Genomic DNA, 19,925 nt, shown 5'->3' with positions numbered 1-19,925 from the left:
TTATTTGTATCCATCTTTCCATGTTTGCATATTTCCAAGCTAAATGCACGCCAAATTTAAAAACACAGTTAATATCATAAATATATAGTGCAGTAGCCTGTACAACGTGAACATGGAAAACATGTTGGAAAAAGAAAACTTGTGAAGAAAACTTGGTTCTTATCATACGCCCACAAAATGAAGGACTAATTCAACTGTGGAGGAAAAGTCTTGATAAAGTGAAATAAATGGGGGCCGCGTCCTTGCTCAGACTAGTTGTGCATCTGCATAACCATGAGCCTGTTTCTGAAGAAGTATTTTATGGTTTTAGCGAAGATGCTGACATAGTGAGCATATGGCTGGATTAATGAGTCTTGGATTATGCTACACACATTATGTGAGATTTTGTCAACAGATGTTTGACATAGTTTTGCTTTTGTTTAACACAAAACCCATTTACTTAAAGCTATGGTCTACATTCTGAAAATCAGTTCGGCCTTGAGAAAAAAGGCAGGATGATGAGGAGCAGGGGAGACAAGGGGATTGGATGGAGGGTACGAGCCAATGGGAGCCTTCCGGAGCAATGGCTCCCATTGGTCAATTTCTATGCAGAACTACATCTGATAGACTGAACTGATTTTTTTTAATATTCTAAATCATAGACCATAGCTTTAAATGCATCAAGTTTTTTCATACTTGACCACCACGTTCATCATGGCATCATAAATAATAGCATTAATAATCATTATCATAATGCTAACGTATTTGCATTTACATTACCTCGTCGGTTAATGGAGAAACTTGACAGATGCTCCGTTGCTGCTGCTGTTTGGACAGTTTGGAGGGGCAGTGAAGAGGAGCATGACACCTAGTAAGAGAGTGCACACTGCTCAGAATGCTATATACCAACGTTCGGCCAGGGAGCACCAGCATGTACAAGCAACGAGGGCGTAGAGAGAGACAGAGACGTAATGCTCAAAGGACACCGAGGAAAGTGCACTTCCCTCTAATTGTGGTTTCATGCCTACAGCTTCGGTTCTCAGTAGGTGTTTGAGGCACTGATGAGGACACTAGTGGGTTTTCCTGCAGCCTTTCCTTAGCAGCATGAGGAGAGCCCGTGGCAACGAGCTGACTCTGACCTGCAGTGACAGCAGTAGTCCAACACGCAGTAGACGAGACTCACAGACCTGGATTTTCATCATCCTTTAGAGGTTAAGGAGAGAGATTCTCCTCTTAATTCCTCTTTTCTCCTTTTGATGCGATTGTTCCTGCTGCTGCTATAAATAAACGTTACTTCTGAGACTCAGTCTGTCTTTGTACTCGGGACACCAGAGATATTCCAAATGTTTGAGGTCTGAAACTAAGTTGACACAATATCTGTTCTTGGAACAGTCTTACGAGCCGCCAGCACAAGCTAAAGAGCACAAGTAGAGCTCACGGGCTACATAGGAATAAGAGACACAGCAAACACAGCGTGGCCAAAGGGGATCTGCAGCCATCAGGGGGATCTGGTTGGTAATAAAAGGCTGCCATTGTGATTAGTGGCTTTGGCTACCATCCTTTACTTTTTTAAGAGAATTGATCAGCGGGTAGATTACTTGGAACAACTCTGCAGTATTTCTTTTTTTATCTAACTTAATTAAAAAAAGTTGATAAACATTAATCACAATAATTGATGCATTTAATATCTTAAACTCTTCAATCTGCATTTGTTGGACTTTTTTTTGCTGTCTGAAAGGAAAGATGGTTTTGAGACACTTACAGTCAATGACATGAAAATGTCTTTGTGACACTGAAAGAGGTGAGAGTCTATTCAAATGAGTCTCTTCTGCAGGTGCTAGAAAAAAAACGTGCCACTGCATAACATAAACCACTGTTTGCGAGAAGTTTTAATTGTGAAAAGCTAATGAGCCAAAAACAAGAAACTGTTTATATAATGATCTCAATAGTTGCTTGTTAGCAGGGGTTAAGATAGAAGTGCTGCAGGTCATTTAATTCCTCACACTGGAGATTTTCAATGTGAAAACTCAGGCCTCTCTAATGAAAACTGGAACAAGTAGTTGTTTTAATGTAAGTTTATATTTCCCCTCAGCTTGGCTACAAATAGGCATATTATCACCAGTCTATCTCGCAGTCATATCAGTATTAAGATACTTTTCTGTCATTGAGAGAAAAACATTTCATTTTTACAAACCCAAACTCTCCACGACTGTTGCGATTACATCAGATGGCATTTAACTGCAGGCTGTTTGCTGTTCACGCATATTGCATATGAGATGTGAGCTACCCTTTGATACCTCCACCAAACATCAAAAACTCACTGGTATCAGGACACCAAAGAATGAAAATGTTTTCAATTGCAGTTTCTATTTTTAGCCGAGAGGCTCTGGACTCGGCTCTTAATGCCCATTGGAACATGAATGATCTCTTTCCAGAAGACAGTTTAACCTCATTTGGCATTTGGCCTGAATGAAACACAGTTAGTAAAATGAAATGGAAGCTCTGGGCTTTGTGAGGATACCTCTTAGCATTTGTGTATTTTTGCACATTTGTGTAAATGTATAACGTGCATACACACTGTCTCGCCTTGGGTCAGTCTGGGCTATTTGGCAGCAACATCTGCAGGGGTCTGCTGCATGGAGAAGCTGCTGAAGATACCTGATCAGCATGATGGATGCCTGTGAGCCTTGTGTGCACACCGACATGCACACCTGCCGCCTGTGCTCCACTTATTGAATCCATGAATCAATTTAATGAGTGGAGCACGGGGTCAGGACTTCAATAAACACCCCACCAAGCTTTCAAATTTAATGTCCGCCCAATGAATGATACTGTATGTTGGACAAACCACCATCACGAAAACACTTCCACTGTAAATTGGAAATGGGTTGTGAAGCAATCGCCATATATAGTAGCCCACGCGCTGTCAACTGGATACGTTTTACAGCTCGTGCATAAACATTTCCAACGTGCAGTCCGACTGCAGATGAGTTCAAACTAAGAGCATGATATCATTCGGTTGTGTGCCTGCGTGTGTGTCTGGGTGCGTGTGGTTGGGCGAAAGAACCAGATTTGAGAAAGGGAATCAGACATCTTCCATTGGTAATCAATACTGCAGCAGTGACCTGAGCGTTTTCTCTGTGATCCATCCCATTTAGAGCAACAGGGCTGGCTGTCTGACAGAGACAACTCCATGATTTCCCTCTGGATTTAGCCATGGCAAATCCACCCGCTTTACGTGTCCACTTCTACATCTACATGGTCACTGATACCTCATGTCATCACCCCGCTTCCTGCAGTAAACCCTCCAAAACCTCACCTGAAAGTCGCCGTGCTGCTTAGTTGTAAAAAATCAGCTTGATATGCTATACTAGTGCATCTAGCCACTTATGTCTGCATGAAATAACCCCACGCTTCATCTTTCGGCACAATTTCAAGGTAAAACATTCACTGTCAACCTGCTGATCTCCACACGCTGTGATTAGAAACCTACTTTTTTTACCTCGCCCGATATAACCACGAGCTCGGCTCCAGAGACGAGGTCACCCGAAGAGTCGAGGACGCAGCATAAAAGGCCGAATGGTTGCTATTTAGATGTCTATGGCAGCAGCATCCCAGTGGTGAATACATTTTTCTTCATCCACTGGGGACGCTGGGGCTAATGGAGCATGAGAGTGGCAGTTCCCCTGGAGTTGTGTAGCTGAGTCACGCCCCCGTTTGGAGAGAAGCTGCAGGCAGCAGTTGTGTGAGACCGAGACCAAGACGGCATGCTGTGAAAGTCTGGGCCAATTCAGGGGTAAACATCAGAGGCAGTAATTGGAGAACAACACAGCAGGGAATTTCATACATTTCTGATCCATGTGTCGAGAATATCCTGACTGTGGACTTTTGGGTTTGAAAAGGAAGGATTGTGTGCCAAAGGTCTTTTCTGTTCCTGTGCAGAATTTGCTGAGCTCCCCATGATACATAATGCACATTTATTATACAGGTCAAGATTTCATTGATTGAATAAGCACAAAACTCATCGTCTCAGAAGAATGCCTTTGGCTGGAGATGCTGATGCAGGAGTTGTCCGTGTTAATACAGACGTAGATAAAAAAAGCGTGTTTGCTCCGAACAGACCGAGCTGCTACTGTCCATCACGTCTTCTCATTTAGTGGAGCTCCAGTGGAGCTATTAGTCCTGTATTTGTAATTAGATTGAATCAATATCATTAGTCATCCATTACAGGAGTTTAAGGAAGTCTTTTTCAATCCATCCTTCTGTCCTTGTGTTCTTTTTGTATTAGTTCTAATGGCAGCATAGGTAGCTGTGTATGAGATAATATGAACACCTGAAAATACAACATGATAATGAGAGACCCCTGGATACCACCATTGTGAGGCTCATAATGTTCTTTTTTTTTGGTAGAGGCTCTTTCACTGAGCTTTCTGCTTTATGGTAATTTTCAAGGCGTATATATCTGCTGTTATAATCTAATTTTGTAATGTGTTATACCGCAGAGTTGGGGATGGGAAACGAAATACAGTATAATGCATATGCATAAGCACTGCCTGTAGAATACAGCAGTCAACAGCAGGCTCACATGAGCTCCATATCATACATGCATGTATTATGCATCCGGTTTGATCGCAGGGGTATATGTGCACACACACACACACACACACACACACACACACACACACACACACACACACACACACACACACACACACACACACACACACACCTGCAGCTGCATTACTGGGAAAGTACAAGGTTAGTGACATCCTGTGGCTCCACTGAGGTCTCTTATCAGTGTCTGTTTCTTATCACTCCGCCACACAACAGCAGAAACATTGAGACTATTTTAGCTGCACCACCCACACGAGAAGAAATTAGCTTCATCGTGTCAGGTGATGACTTTCTGCTGTGTTCTTTGCACAACTCAAATAAAATGATGCGTACACTGAGAGAAAAGGTGTGAAAACAGTATCCAAGCATTATGTCATTTTTACCACTCGGCAATGATGCCCCTGTGATCATAATGGCATGTGTGGCACACGTTGTGCCAAACACTCAAATTGGAGATTGGAGAAGAAGTCTCATGAAAATGTTGTTGAACAATCCCTGCCTTTTTCCCCCCAATTGTTTATTCCGACACCAGCTGCTCATGTCATATCATCTCACTGACATGATTACCAGCTGTGGCAGCAACGCTGGCATTGTTCTCACCTTGTTAGTCAGAGTGTGGGTTTCATCAGGAGACACCGACCGTAGCGGGAACTACTATAGAGGAGATGTTGAGTACTTCATCAAGTGTTTATATTTCTGTCTGTGGATGGATTCCGTCACACAACTGCTGCAGCCACGGAATTTTACAGGTGTGTCTAAACAAGTTAACAAGATCTCTAGTTGAGGTATGACCACTATTTGGCTAAAATAGACCAAACATCCTGGTTTTTGTTGAATAAACCAAATCTGATCCATGAATTGATATGCTAAAAAGAAGAGTTTCACATAGTGATGAAGCTAGTGAGAATTACCACCAATTTTTGGCTCATTGTTTTTGGCATTGCAGCTTATTTACAGTACGATTCAGTCTCAGCACTCTCATCAACCCCCTGTTGGTACTTTGGGTTTCCAGCAAACATGCTCTGATCAACCAGGCAGATTGACTAGCAAATACCAGCAAAGGACCCAAATAATTTTCTCAGGAGTTGGAGACCAAATGAGCGCTGAAAGGAGAAAGAACCATGACGTGAAATGACAATAAGATGACGATGACCACACATAGCCATGTCAGACATGTGTTATTGCATATGATGTAACTGTAAACTATGTCAGTTTTACTCAATACAAAAATGTTATATTATCTATATGGTTTTAAATATAAAGATATGTTGTCTGCTGCAGGTTTGCTGCATTGCTGGTAGACAGCTATGCACCATCCATACAAAAAGTTAAAAAAAATGCTCCATTGCTGTGATATAATACATACAGTACTTGCATACAATACATGTGGGGTGAATATATATACAAACACATTTTCCTCCACATTTATATCCGGGAACCAGATAAGCGTTACGCTCTCCTGGCATTTGCATGGCAGAGAACTGTCAAACCCAGACAGATGCCAGCTTACAGATAACAAATGTAACACACAAACACACACATGCACACACACATCCAGGCGAGTCACACTGGACATAGGATAAGCAGAGAGAGAGATAAAATTGTGAATAAATGTGGAGGATTGGCAAGCATTCCTTTCACCCCTGAGACCATGTGACTGTAGATGTGAAGAGGACGACTAAAACAAGACAAGACGGAGCTGATGAATGACTTCATTATTTAACTTGTCTACAACAAGCTTTTATTTGTACTAATTTCATGAATTGTATATGTTCTTTCATTTATAACGGCTGTATATTGGGCATGAAACAAGTCGGTGCTGAAAACTTCCTCCACACTTTGTCCCACTTCTCTTAGCAGTTATTAGCTGCCGACATTATGAAAACAAAGGAGGTGAAATGTCTCATTTACAGTAACAGAGATTTTGTCATTCTTCAGCGTATTCTCCATTAATGATGCAAAATGACACAAAGTACACTGCCCTCGGGGAAACTTACACAGACGTCATTACAAGGTACTTTTAATTAGTCTTTGTAATTAACAGCAGAATATTGGGTGCAGAAAGGCTGGGAGCTAAATTGATATGCCCATAAACATGTGCATGTTCACTGGTCAGGGATAGCAAACTCAACTTCACTCAGTCAGGTCTGACAAGATGCTGAGAGTCGGACTGCAGAGGGATTTAGGGGAGCATGAGTATGACACCTGCTTAATTAAATGGAAGGAAGCAGGAGGGCTGTATAACATGAAAGTAATAACCAAGTGTGAAGTTGGTTATCTATATTCTCTCTCCTATTTTTGAGTGAGAATATGCTACAATATGTCTTCAGGGATAATTCTCACCCAAAGGCATACACTATTAAATGTACCTTCCAGCTCGTTGGCAGTGTCAGGTTAAACTGACCTTAGTATCTTAAGATGATGAAGATGTTTTTTTATTTAATAGACTTCTTTTAAACAACAAACTGGCTCCAGTTAATAGAAGTGAGAGGGCAATATAAAACAAGGGAATAAAAGGGGTTTTGAGAAAGTGTGAGTGACTGCATCCACCGGAGGTCTTTGATCATGTAGCCTGAAGTGGGTACCCAACATGTTAAGCATGTTGCTGCTGCAGAATGAGAGATGATCCGTGGACAGACACAGAGTTGCACACTCACTCACATGCCAGTGATCTCATCATTGTCCTGGCAGAGATTATGATAGATTCCCAGGCAGGTTCCAAGATAGAGAACGTGCCCTTACAAAAAAAAAAAAAAAGAGGGAAGAGATGGTTTTATCACGTGAAACAACACATTCACATGATTTTCTTACTCATTAATCTGTTGTTGTTGTACTGCGGAGGAGTAGGAGTGGATCTGTGTTACATTCCAGAGAGAAATGTGTTCTGATTATTGGCTGGAATCTTGCCATTGTGATGAATATGCTTTAACTATTCAGTAAATCAATTAATGCTTGATTCGACTCATTGTAACAGCTCCAATGTTGAATAATGTATGCTTACATATAGTAGAACACTCATATCATCAACACATTAATAAATAATGTAATGATCGTGTAATGATCCACAAGTCTTATCTTTAAAGGAAGATATCCTAGGGGTACAAGATTAATAGTCCATGATTTAATTGAATTCATATGAGCAAAAACATGCAATCAGTTCTGAGAAGGCAGTTTTGGATTCCTCAGCCTTAAAGTTCAAACTCATAGTATTTGAGCTCGACTTTTCATTTTCATTATGCATTTCCATAACAATCTGCAGCTTATTTATAGGCCTCTGTTGGGTTCCCAGGTTCCCAGGTCTTTGTTCAGCAGAAGCACATATGTCTCTATGTCGTCCCAGTGGTTAGGCCTTATTAATATGTTTTGCCAGGTGTAATAAACTAGATGGAAATCCCCAAATGGGGGCAATAAGGAGGGAAAACCTAGAGAATTGGGTGAGATTTATAGGAGGCTCTGCAGACCCCGGATGCACTGGTGTGTTGGTAGAAGCAGGCGAAACTTCAATACAAAACCAGTGATGCTTTTATTAATCCTGCTGTGTGCTGACAGCTTTTTAATGTTTTGAATATTAATGAAGTTTGCCTTTTTTTCTTTTCCGCCATCTAAAGCTGCCCAGTCACATCTCCGAACATTAAATTAGAGTTAAATGACATGGAGCTTGCATGAATCATTAACCCCTAGCCTCAGAATTGCTCAAATCTAGGCCATACAGAAAATGGACATGTTGTAATTATCCTCTTTTTGAGCTGCCAGGTTGTACATGAGTGTCGAAGTGACATTTGTTAAATGAGACTTTAAATGAGATGTGTTCTACATCTGTTAGTAAATTGTGAAAAAGGACTAAAGGTTGGCATAAGAGTGAAAACAGGGCGAAACAACTCATCTGTCAAATTGCACTTATGTCCTGCACTTATATGTAGCACTCTGTGGCATATTGGAAGCTAATGTACTTACATGATTCTTGCCGTTCTGGATTTGTACCCTCATGGTTGAATGCACTTTATGGACGTCACTTTGAATAAATGCGTTGGTTTAATGAAGTGTTATGTAATTTAATGGTAACAAAGTAAACCTAAGAGCACATCCAAAGGTCACACTCTTAGACTTGTTATTGTATTGTTGCTTAATAAACCTCTGTTCACTCTCAAGACGGTGGAATAGCAAGTATTTTTTTCAACGGTCTCTCTCTCCCTCTCTCTCTGTTGATGATGAAATGTATGCTGATTGCAGAGCCTAGAGTGAAGCAGCTGCCTCTGATGGTCATTGTAATCTGTACCAGGTGTCAAAAAAGTTGCGTGAAGCTCTCCAGATTTAGATCCATGTAACACTGGTTGGAAACTGGGTGTCACATGGTGTTTACATGGCGATGTGGGCGAATGAATGACACAATTTGACACAGTTTAGCCAGCTGTTCATGTAAATGGGTTGAATTAGATTAAGGTAGTTAGACTGAATGAAGTTAAGTTGCAGAACACCGTGTGTCTGCAAGTGTGTAACTCGTCCACTTAGTTTGAAATCAGCGCCATTGATGTGCCCAATCGAACTACTGCTGTCGTTGAGGTTTCTGTTAAGACACCAAAAGATGCAGCTATTTGGACACATTCCATTAATCATACGAGGCATTAAGAATGCATCAGTCTCTATGTTCAACCAAAACATCGTTTGATGAAGATATATTTCCCCTGGAAAAATAAGCGTCCTTAAACCGCCTCATTGTTCAGTTCAAACTGGGACATTGTCAGCCACACAGGCTTGAGATGAATTGAAATCAACCCGTATTAAAACCAACATTTTCAAAACGTTACGAGAAATACCTTTTTGATCTTAAAATCCATGCACTGAATTTCATGTGACAAGCAAAACGGCTGGTGGAGAAATGTTGCTGGATTTTTTTGATAGTGTGTGACTGACATCTAATGGAAAAATAAGTTGTAGCACTCTCTCTGACACCCATGTCTATAATTCATTATAGATATGCACGAAATGTGCCTTATAATCTGCTTATATCGCTGTATAATTATACTGTAGCTATAACAAGCATTCATAAATATTCATTATGCTTTAATGCTATTAATAATACATTTTTATAATGACTTATAAGGTTAAGTGGTATAATACTTTTTTTTTGCTGGGATCATTGTTGTGTATTTTAATTCCCATAGTTGAAAAACAACCATGATTTTGTGATATTTTATAATGAATTATAATGTGATTAGATTAGATATATTCTAAGTTGTCATTGTTTGCTCTCTATATATACTAAATCTACAACCTCACAAACATAAAATTCATTACATATAATAACTAAGTATAAGAACTAGAATACACTATTATCCTTTTAAAATATGTCAGTTAGTGACCAATAATTAGGAATTATTATCATACTTGTCCTTATAAGTCATTAGGAAAAGCTTGATAATGTTACGTGAATATTATTATGAACCATCATATCATTTAGCGAGTACTTGTCATTATGACTATTCAGTGCTATAAGAACAGATTATAAGTTTATGATGCATTATAGACATGGGTGTCATAGAAAGTGATTAAAAAGTAACGCCTATAATCACCAATAATTAATCAGGTCAAATGTGGCTATCAGATAAATCCATCTGTAAAATTGTTTTGAAATATTTTAACTACAATAATAATCAATCAAATGTTGCTTTTATTTCTGAATGATAAGTAAACACATACGATTATTAACTGGTAATGTAATACAACAACGTTTTTGAACGCAGGGTGTTGAGGACGTGGATTACCTGTGATTATCACCACCCTCTCACAGTGAAGTAGGGGTGGAGGCTGTAACTTGACCTTGCCTCTTAATGGCTGTGGGACAATGGTGCCCCGTCCCACTGGTCTGTCTGCCCCTCTCTTCAGTCTATTTATAACGTCCAGACACAGTGCAGAGGTTATTCTGGGGTGTCAGTAAACACAAGGTGACAGGGAGAGAGCAACAAAGGGTGAGAAATCTTACTGTTATTGTTCAAGCTGTTCACTTTTTATTCACTAAAATGTATATTTATCGTATTTTTAACTGAAAATATAGTGTTAATGATATCAAAGATAATGTATTTTGTCTACTTTATATTTTTAAATCAATATTTAAAATTAAATTGACCCATATTCATGTGCATTTAAAGTCTGTATGTCCTTAACACCCTAACATGTCCTCTGCTTTTCTATTCAAATGACTCATACTTGCTACATTAACAATATCTAAGTAGTTCCTATGTGCAGTATAAAAATGTATCATGAACTATGTTCTCTAACAGTGTGTCTGGCTTGAAACGCTCCTCTCTTCATAAGCTACAATGGTAAGTGCACTTATTTAGTCATCAGAATATTCAGAAGATTCATAAAAAGACATGATCCTCACATTTCATCAGCCCCATATGGACCTAGAAATGTTGCCTGCTATCTTGTGTCATTTCTCTCTTAAGGTGAGGAGAAAGACGCCCAAGGGCCATCATGAGCATTGTGACAAGTGTTACGATGTCCACTGTCAAGTCCCAGTGCAAATGTCCGTCTCATGCATGGTCGTCAAGTGTCATAAAAACTGTGGCAGCACCTTCCATACCTGCAAGGAAGAGGAGCACCAGCTTCTCTGTCCCAACGAGACCGTCCCCTGCCTCAATGTCAACTATGGCTGTCCTCTTAACATGCCACGCCACAGGCAGGCCAAACACCTGGAGGTGTGTCCCGCCAGCGTGGTCTGCTGCTCCCAGGAATGGAACCGCTGGCCTGTTTCCGAAACTGATCGGGCTTTCTACAAAAATGTTTCAGGAAGCCCTCAAACTGAACTAATCCTGGATGTTGCTATGGCTCTGAGGGACCAGGACCTGCTGTTTCGATCCATCAAAATGAAGAAAATTTTTCCTGAGTTGATGGCGGGTGACCCTGCCCTACAGTATGTTTCTGCTGAGGTCAACGGTCCTGCTGATGAAGCAACCTGTGCTGTAGATTGTGGTGAATTTACAGAGAACGGCTGCACAAGGATGGAGAGTAAAGAACTGAGCCAAGACGGGAGGGATGCTTTGGCAATGAGCAGGGATGTGGATGGTTTTCAGAACTACAGCTCCTGGGAGAAAATATTCAACAAGGAGATGGAGGGGTGCAAGCAAACTGTCAAAAATATGAACAAGAAGGAGGAAAATGGAAAAACAAAGGAGGAGCAAGTATCATCAAACTGTCATGGGGAGACAAGTGACTCACATCCGAGGCAAGAAAACGCTGCTGCTGCTGCTCCCAGCATGACTGGTGCAACTGGCTTTGCACCATGGGAAGACGGGGTCCTGCAGAGGTTAGCCCGAGAAGTCAACATCGCTGAATATAACATGTATCTGGTGCACAATGGGTCAATGCTGATTTCCTTCGGCCAACTTGCTGCTTGCACCCCGAGAGAAAAGGATTTTGTTTATGGGAAGCTGGAGCCGATCGAGGTCCAAACTGTCCGCTCATTTGTTGTTCCAACTAGCTATCGAGCGAAGCGCAATTATCTGAAGGATAAAAAGGTCAAGACCAGCGTTGGTGTTGACACTGCAGATTTGTGTATTTCAGTGGAGGATCTTCCCAAGTGTGATGAAGTTAGTGCCACATTACTGCAATCCCTGGAAAATGAACTGAAAGGACATTTAATTTCAGAGAGCGCGGGGAGAGATGGCCTTTATGTCGACATAGGAACGCAGACATACAACTTTGCCTCCGCTCCGTTCAATACAGACGCAACGCTCGCTGATGTCATCGCAGACAAACCTTGTGGTCTCTACGTGCAGGTCGAAGCAGAGTCTGTCACCAGAAGACACAACAAAACAAGTTCAGCCTTCAGCTACATGTGCGGTCACTTCTTTCGGCGTGACGAGTACCGCTCTCACTGCAGGAATGTGCACTCTGACATACAGGCCTCACTCAGCGGCTGGTTCCAACAGCGCTGCCCCTTGGCGTATCTCGGATGCACTTTCACCCAGATGAGGTTTCAACCGGCGGGTCAACAAGCTAAGATCAAATTCTGTCAAGATGCCAGAGCCTTGGTCCTCCAGCCAGAAGTCCCGTCATTCCTCTGTGAAGGCGGGAACGTCTTCGGCCCTCACAGAAATGGCGCGAGTAATCGGGATCCCCTGAGCAGCCTGCCCCTGGAGATCCTTCAGCTCGTTGCTGCTCACCTTGACAGCTTTACATTATCTCAGCTGTCCCAAGTATCCCATCTGATGAGAGAAGTGTGTGCCACATTGTTGCAGGAGAGAGGCATGGTCTCCCTCAAGTGGAAGAAAAAGACATATTCCCACGGGGGAAGCTCCTGGAAATGTCAAAAGAAAGCAAGTATCCTTAAGATTCTAGTTCTTTTCTTTCATACGGTGATTTGGTCTCTTGCTTAAATCAATAAGTCCCCCTGTCAGCAGATCTGCAGAGGATTATACATGTATTTGAATGATAGAGTGTTACGATTCTATCTCATATATTATTTAGATCGCAACCTAGACAGGGAAGGGAAAGTAAGCACAAGGCCAGACTTCAGTTCCCCTTCAGTGTCTGGCTCCATTCTGTTTACGGCCAGTGGAAAATTTCAGTCATTCAAACTGCATGACAGCTGCTGCATTGTAAACACTCTCCAGACTCTCCATAGTCCTCTCTAACAACATTACAAACTGAATCACAGCCGTGTTGCCAGCATTTAATGGCCTCCCACTGAAGCAGCCTCTGGAGATGCGTTACTTTTTCTGTGTCCCTATCACAGACTGTATATTAAGAGTCCCAAATAAAACAGCTGCACACCAGGAAGTGTTTGGTAGAAGTATATAAAAATCAATGCTAACAGGATGGTCACTTCCTTAATTCATATTTTTCCTTTATTTGATAGTTGACAGTAGAGAGAGATTAAGGAAAATTATGAGTGAGGGGGATTCAAACCTGCATGTGCAGTCTTTACATTAGACCATTTAGCTCACGTTTTGACCCCATGGCTTAGACCACTAGGCCATAGGGACGCCTAGTGGTCCAACGGTCTGAGCCTTGAAGATGTCCCCAGCTGCCTTTATCTTTGGAGATTATCTAAATCCTGCCTGGAATGATGAGCGCTGTATACTGTATAAGGATGAAAATGTTTGTGATTCAGAATCCGACTCCACTTCATCATGTTTGAAAGACTGTTAAACAGCTTTTCAGATACCGACAAACAAACACACCTAATGGCCCAAACCATGGCCACTCTGCTGGAGGTAATACATGATAAATATAGTATAAATATATCGGTGTGCTCATGGGACAAAGATGACATAAGTGATGTGGAATGACCTGAGGCCTCGCTGCCGGAACGCCACCACAACAAATCAGATGTGATCATTCATGGAAACAAGATGTTGACAGGCCTGTGTAGGCGACAGCTGGCTATTTGCTCTCCGATGAAGGGCATCATTTGATTACATTTGTAATGGATGGTTACCGAAAATAAAAACCATGCATGTGATAAAAATACATTCCGGATTCCGTGGATGTTGAGAATAAATGCATCCTCGTGGCTGTTGCTGCAGTACAGTTGATAGATGCCCTGACAGCAGCCTCCTACACCTACTTCAGCTCTGTTTCTGTTTCTTTTGCAGGTTTGGGAGTTCAGCTCTCTGTTTTCCTCAGTGGACAGATGGAGCTTCAGCAACACTCCTTCCATGTCAGATCACCTGAAAAGCTGCTCCTTCTACCAGAGAGAGGGGCGCACTGAGCCGGTGGCTTTGGTCTGCCTGGGAGAGGTCAGAGAACAACATGGAGGAATAAAGCATAAAATCTAATGCTCACAGTCCCAGAGCTCAGTGGGCGGACCGCAACACGAGCGATGCTGCGTTTAGAATCACTCAGACGTGATGTGGAATCCTCCGCATGCAGCTACTGTATAGGGACAAAAGGGAATTCAGAGCTGCTGTGCTGAAGCCCTGCAGACATACAGTACATACACTGTAATTTCTGAAATGTTTTTATTTAACCTCTTTTTGCCCAGAAGTAAGCAAATGCTTCAAGATGGATGTATTTATGCAGTGTTGTTAAGGGTTGATTTAAATGTAATAAACTCTCTGAGGACAGTAAATATGTATTGATATGGTGTTTGAGAGAGGTCCTCATATCCTGTCATATCATATTTGCCTTTGTTTGGCATACGGAGTGGACCAGACTTGTTTGTTCCATCTTATGTCATTGTTGTGGTGCAAAGCACCACTTCAAAGAAACAAGGTTTTCAACATGACAAGACTGACATCTACTGGAGAGAAGCTGTAGCACCTCCTCTGTCTGCAGAAGATCGAGCAGGTTGCAACATGTCCTGAAGGAAAACGAGAGAAATGATCGATGTGTGTCACCGTGTCATAAATCTGAATAGCAATTGGCCTCATTTATTTTACAGCAGCATGGTCGGTGGAATAAAAAGGACATTAAAAGCTTAAAAAAAAGGTGTTTTTATTCACTGCAGACTTCATAACCCAAAAGGTGCTCAAGTAACTACAGCATCTCAGGCACTTCAGGGTTCCGTAGTTTGTTCATCACCTCTGACAGCATCTTGTTGCACAGGGCTGCATACGGATTGAGAACCACAGCCTGTTGTCGAGCAAATTCACTCCCAAGCTCTGCTGCTTTCTCGAAATCCGCTCTGGCTTCATCGGGCTGGCATGCTAATCTACGTAGAAGGCCTCTTTGCACCAGCGCCTGGCAGGCGGTCCGTCCAGTGGAGCCGCTCAGAGAGATGGCTCGGTCCAGGTCCTCCAGGGCTCCTGACGGGAGACAACAGCACTGTGAGAGACGGGGGACGTCTCCGGAGTTGCTTTTCAGGTTGTCTTACATGCTACTCAGTCTGACCTTCAGACTGTCAGTCCACTGCAACATTCACTATACACTGTAGCTGCATAAGAACCAACCTACTGTAGAGCATCAAATGAAATTAAGTCGTTACAGTATATTATAGTAAACTGACAATCTGATTAATATTCATAAACCCAAACAAAAAGGTAAATAATCACATTTTAAAGTGACATTTTAAAGTGAATACGGTACTGTTATATTCAGTCATTTCACATGTTCTGCACATTGATTTAAATAGATATGTCTGTGTATTTTGGTGAGTATTCAGAAGATCTTAAAGGAAAACACCACCGCATTTCCATACTGAACTATGTTCTGCTCTGATCTTAGATGAGGTGATACATACCTCCCTCTCCTCTGTGCGTGCACTCAATGGCTCTTGCGCGCACTCCGCGCAGCGCTAATTTGCTAGCATGTAGCTTGTCCTTAGGATCCAAAGGGGGGTGAAGTTAGAAGCGACCAAGCACTTCCACGTTGTCCCTATTTAAATACGGTTACGTGAGTAGTTACACGACCCAAGTTTGGTTACACAAAATGAAACATGCCAATTTTTCTAAGCGGATAACAAGGATAACTATATAGTATGGCGGAATAACAACTGGAAGCACTTCGACGTCGGCGCAGTAATATCATCACTCAAAACATGACGGGACTATATACCTTCTGCTTGTTTTCACAACCCTGTACGATGCACGTTATAACCATGATGTTTGATTGTTCACAAACTATCTTACTACAACCTGATGCTTCCTCAACTGTGCACAAACTACTACAGGTAGTGCAGGCGACGGCGTGCAGGTCACGTAGGTTCTATTGACGCAAGTAAGAGGGGGAGCGGAGTGATGATATTACTGCGCCGACATCGAAGTGCTTCCAGTTGTTATTCCGCCATACTATATAGTTATCCTTGTTATCCGCTTAGAAAAATTGGCATGTTTCATTTTGTGTAACCAAACTTGGGTCGTGTAACTACTCACGTAACCGTATTTAAATAGGGACAACGTGGAAGTGCTTGGTCGCTTCTAACTTCACCCCCCTTTGGATCCTAAGGACAAGCTACATGCTAGCAAATTAGCGCTGCGCGGAGTGCGCGCAAGAGCCATTGAGTGCACGCACAGAGGAGAGGGAGGTATGTATCACCTCGTCTAAGATCAGAGCAGAACATAGTTCAGTATGGAAATGCGGTGGTGTTTTCCTTTAAGAGCCAGCATGAACGACAACCACCAGGTTACAGACAAATTGAAAAGCACCACATAGACAGAAACTCCAAAATATGTGACTGAGCAGATGGTGTGGATGACAAAGTGATCTCCTGAGTGTAAAAATACAACCACAACACTCACACGTCCCACAAATGTCAAAGGATAAAGGGTTATAACATAGGCAGCTATAATCCATGACATATGTCACATTTGTCATGCCAACGCTGTACTTTATAATAAGGGGACACTTTTCATCCAAGCACACAAGGAATTCTTAAAGCGTTAGATGATGTGATGCGACGTCCTTGTAGTTCTATACATGCAGTGGATACAACCTTGTGACAGACAGCACATCAAAGCACCGTGACACAAGCCTCTACAGTAACACTGCTGACAAAGATCTGATATGATGTCATGCTGGCCTGAGACTCGACAGGCTGATATGTGGGCACACTGCGGCGTCTATGGAAGGGGTTATTATTGAGTTTGTGGCATGTACCTGCTGTGTTCCCCTGCAGCCGCAGGGCCTGTGCCCGGTTGTTATAGGCTGAGGCTCGCTGAGGCAGGATCTGGATTGCCTGGCTGAGCAGTTGAAGTGCAGCTTGCAAATCCCCAGCCTCTGCTGCCGAGACACCCTGCATCTCCAACTCTTTCACTTGCTTCAGCAACTCTGTGTCAAAGCCAGTGTCTGGCAGGGGGAGATAAACAGGTTGAAAAAGCACTCAAACTCAATTGACAGGTACCGTGGCAAGAAAAACACAGAAATATCACCCAGAATTCAACTTGGATTAAAATGTCATGTTTTTTTTTTTAGTCTGGGAATGGAATGCGTTCAAATAAATTCAATATGCTATGAAATGATAAACATAAAAAAAAGCTGTGGCATAATATGTACAGACACATCAAGACGCTAGCTCACGCTCACCATCATCAATTAATTCCTCCTCTCGGTTGAGGCCGGGGATGTCTCCAAAGGGGGAGGTGGGGTTGAATATAGCCTGGAGAACAGCTCTGTCATGTGCCGAGGCCATCTTACTGCTGCTTGTGTGGAAGGCAAAGACACAAAAACACACCGAAACTACAGCTGGGTGGAGAATTCTTCCTCCCCTAACTTCAACCATTTACACCAGCCAATCAAAGAAGGGGGCGGATGCAGAGGTGGACTTTGAAATCATCCAGCACTAAGCACATCTGTGTTTGGTTAAGTGAAACATGCAGAACAGGCCTGCAACCTGCAGAGCTGCTGTTATACTGGCAAAATGTTCTCAGTTTTGTTTCTGATGATTTCTGCTCAGTCTTTAGCATGCCGTCTGAACCCCATGGATGTGCTAACAGCAGTAGCAGTGTTACCTCTTTATACAGTCATGGCGTTCGCCTGAGGGCGAACCGCAGGGTTTGTGATACACTTCTGTGACCAACAACGTTATCAGCTATAACTGTATATTAATGCTCTAAATATCTCATAACGAATCTGTAGAGGAGCTCATTCACTCAGGTGGCAAATATCTCAGCAAAGGGATGTTTTCACCTTTTCTGCTGTCTATCAACTTTGTATTATTATTATTATTATTATTATTATTATTATTATTATTATTATTATTATTATTATTATTATTATTATTATTATTATTATTATTATTATTATTATTATTATTATTGGCTGCACGGTGGTGTAGTGGGTAGCACTCTCGCCTCACAGCAAGAGGGTCCTGGGTTCGATTCCCGGGTCGGCCTGGGTTCCTTCTGTGTGGAGTTTGCATGTTCTCCCCGTGTTAGCGTGGGTTCTCTCCGGGTTCTCCGGCTTCCTCCCACAGTCCAAAGACATGCAGGATGGGGATAGGTTAATTGATGACTCTAAATTGCCCGTAGGTGTGAATGTGAGTGTGAATGGTTGTTTGTCTCTACATGTCGGCCCTGCGATAGACTGGCGTCCTGTCCAGGGTGAACCCTGCCTTCGCCCAATGATAGCTGGGATCGGCTCCAGCCCCCCCGTGACCCTAAAATACAGGATAAGCGGTAGAAAATGGATGGATGGATGGATTATTATTATTATTACTATTATTATGCCGCAGCCTCATAAACTGTACGAACATAAAAACAATATGGAGAACATCTGAATGAGCCAATAGTACATTTGTCTTACAAATATGTCAACGATTGTTTATACTTTAAGTGCAATAACACTACCACACTTTCTAGAGTAGCATTTTCAATTCAGGTTATAATGATGCATTCACGCTGTGGTTTTGCTATTTTTATTATTTTTATTTTTAAGAGCCATTTTCATGAAAGGAAAATACATTTTACTAACCATTTAATTAATTGGACATTTGTTTAATGTGCTTTTAATTCAACAACAGAAAATAAATCGAATCTAAATAATTAAATCAGCTAAATGACCGACAAACAGTTTAAGTTTAACTGAATTGTTAAATGTGTTTAAATGTGTTGAAACCTGCATTTAGTAAAAAAAACAAAAAAAAAACAAGCCTTTTGAAATTAGCTCGTTCTGTCAAATGTGCATGTGTCATGGATAAAGCTTTCCAGGATATGTGAAATGTTTGTGAAAACCGTGTCACTGTGGATTCTTAAGGGTTGAGTAAAATATATAAATACTTCCTCCAATAGGGTGAGATGGATACAGATGTGGGAGAATGATTCAGGCCAGGACAAGAAGCCCCAGGATCAGGGCCTGCAGCAGTTTGCTCCAGACAGTGTCTATGAAGCACCTATTTATTGCAACCCTTCAGAAAAACGCTGACAGATATGTAGGACACAAGACTTGGAGGAAGCTGCTGCGTTGCTGCCTCCAGAAAAATCTGTACCAAGAGAATATCTCATGTGTTCAGGTTTGAGACATTGTTGGCATGAACATATCACAGTTTTATACCTAGATCCTGTTACAGGAGACATCTACAGAATAGTGGCACCATTTCATATCAGTAGTAGCCTATGTGATGGGATTAGAAATAAGTAGTTATATTCAGATGGTGCAAACTATACTTGATTACTTTACAGTGCATCTTTAAATGGAATTGTTGTATTCTTTATGATACACATTAAATATATTGGATAAAAGTATTTAGTATTTAGAGGACAGAGTTAGATAAAGTAATGGAAAAGTATTGCTGTGTATATTTTTTCTTCTCCCTGTGAAATTCTAGATAGCTCTATCTCTTTGGCTTCATAAAAAAATAAAAATAAAATAAAAAATCCCTCTTTGCGGTTGACAACTCCCATCTCATACTGTGACAAGGGATCCCGAATAGACATTGCTTTGATTGAAGAACT

General features: G+C 41.7%; 2 protein-coding genes across 2 annotated transcripts; one reads left to right on the top strand and one right to left on the bottom strand.

Annotated features, from left to right (window-relative positions):
- The first annotated feature begins 10,513 nt into the window (after positions 1 to 10,513).
- On the top strand, positions 10,514 to 15,008 carry LOC311020076 (F-box only protein 40). The gene is made up of 4 exons (XM_084019885.1): positions 10,514 to 10,559; positions 10,872 to 10,913; positions 11,040 to 12,911; positions 14,193 to 15,008. The coding sequence occupies exons 2-4, from the start codon at positions 10,911 to 10,913 to the stop codon at positions 14,373 to 14,375; spliced, it is 2,058 nt and encodes a 685-aa protein (XP_083876011.1). The 5' UTR covers positions 10,514 to 10,559; positions 10,872 to 10,910; the 3' UTR covers positions 14,376 to 15,008.
- A 35-nt stretch (positions 15,009 to 15,043) lies between these two features.
- On the bottom strand, positions 15,044 to 17,707 carry ttc36 (tetratricopeptide repeat domain 36). Its single transcript, XM_084019886.1, has 3 exons — positions 17,560 to 17,707; positions 17,134 to 17,322; positions 15,044 to 15,344 (listed from the first exon to the last, which is right to left on the bottom strand). The coding sequence occupies exons 1-3, from the start codon at positions 17,663 to 17,665 to the stop codon at positions 15,076 to 15,078; spliced, it is 564 nt and encodes a 187-aa protein (XP_083876012.1). The 5' UTR covers positions 17,666 to 17,707; the 3' UTR covers positions 15,044 to 15,075.
- Positions 17,708 to 19,925: the final 2,218 nt, after the last annotated feature.

The sequence above is a fragment of the Eutrigla gurnardus genome, assembly GCF_963514095.1.
Source record: "Eutrigla gurnardus genome assembly, chromosome: 10".
NCBI lineage: Eukaryota > Metazoa > Chordata > Actinopteri > Perciformes > Triglidae > Eutrigla > Eutrigla gurnardus.
This window is presented reverse-complemented; position numbering and strand designations above follow the sequence as displayed.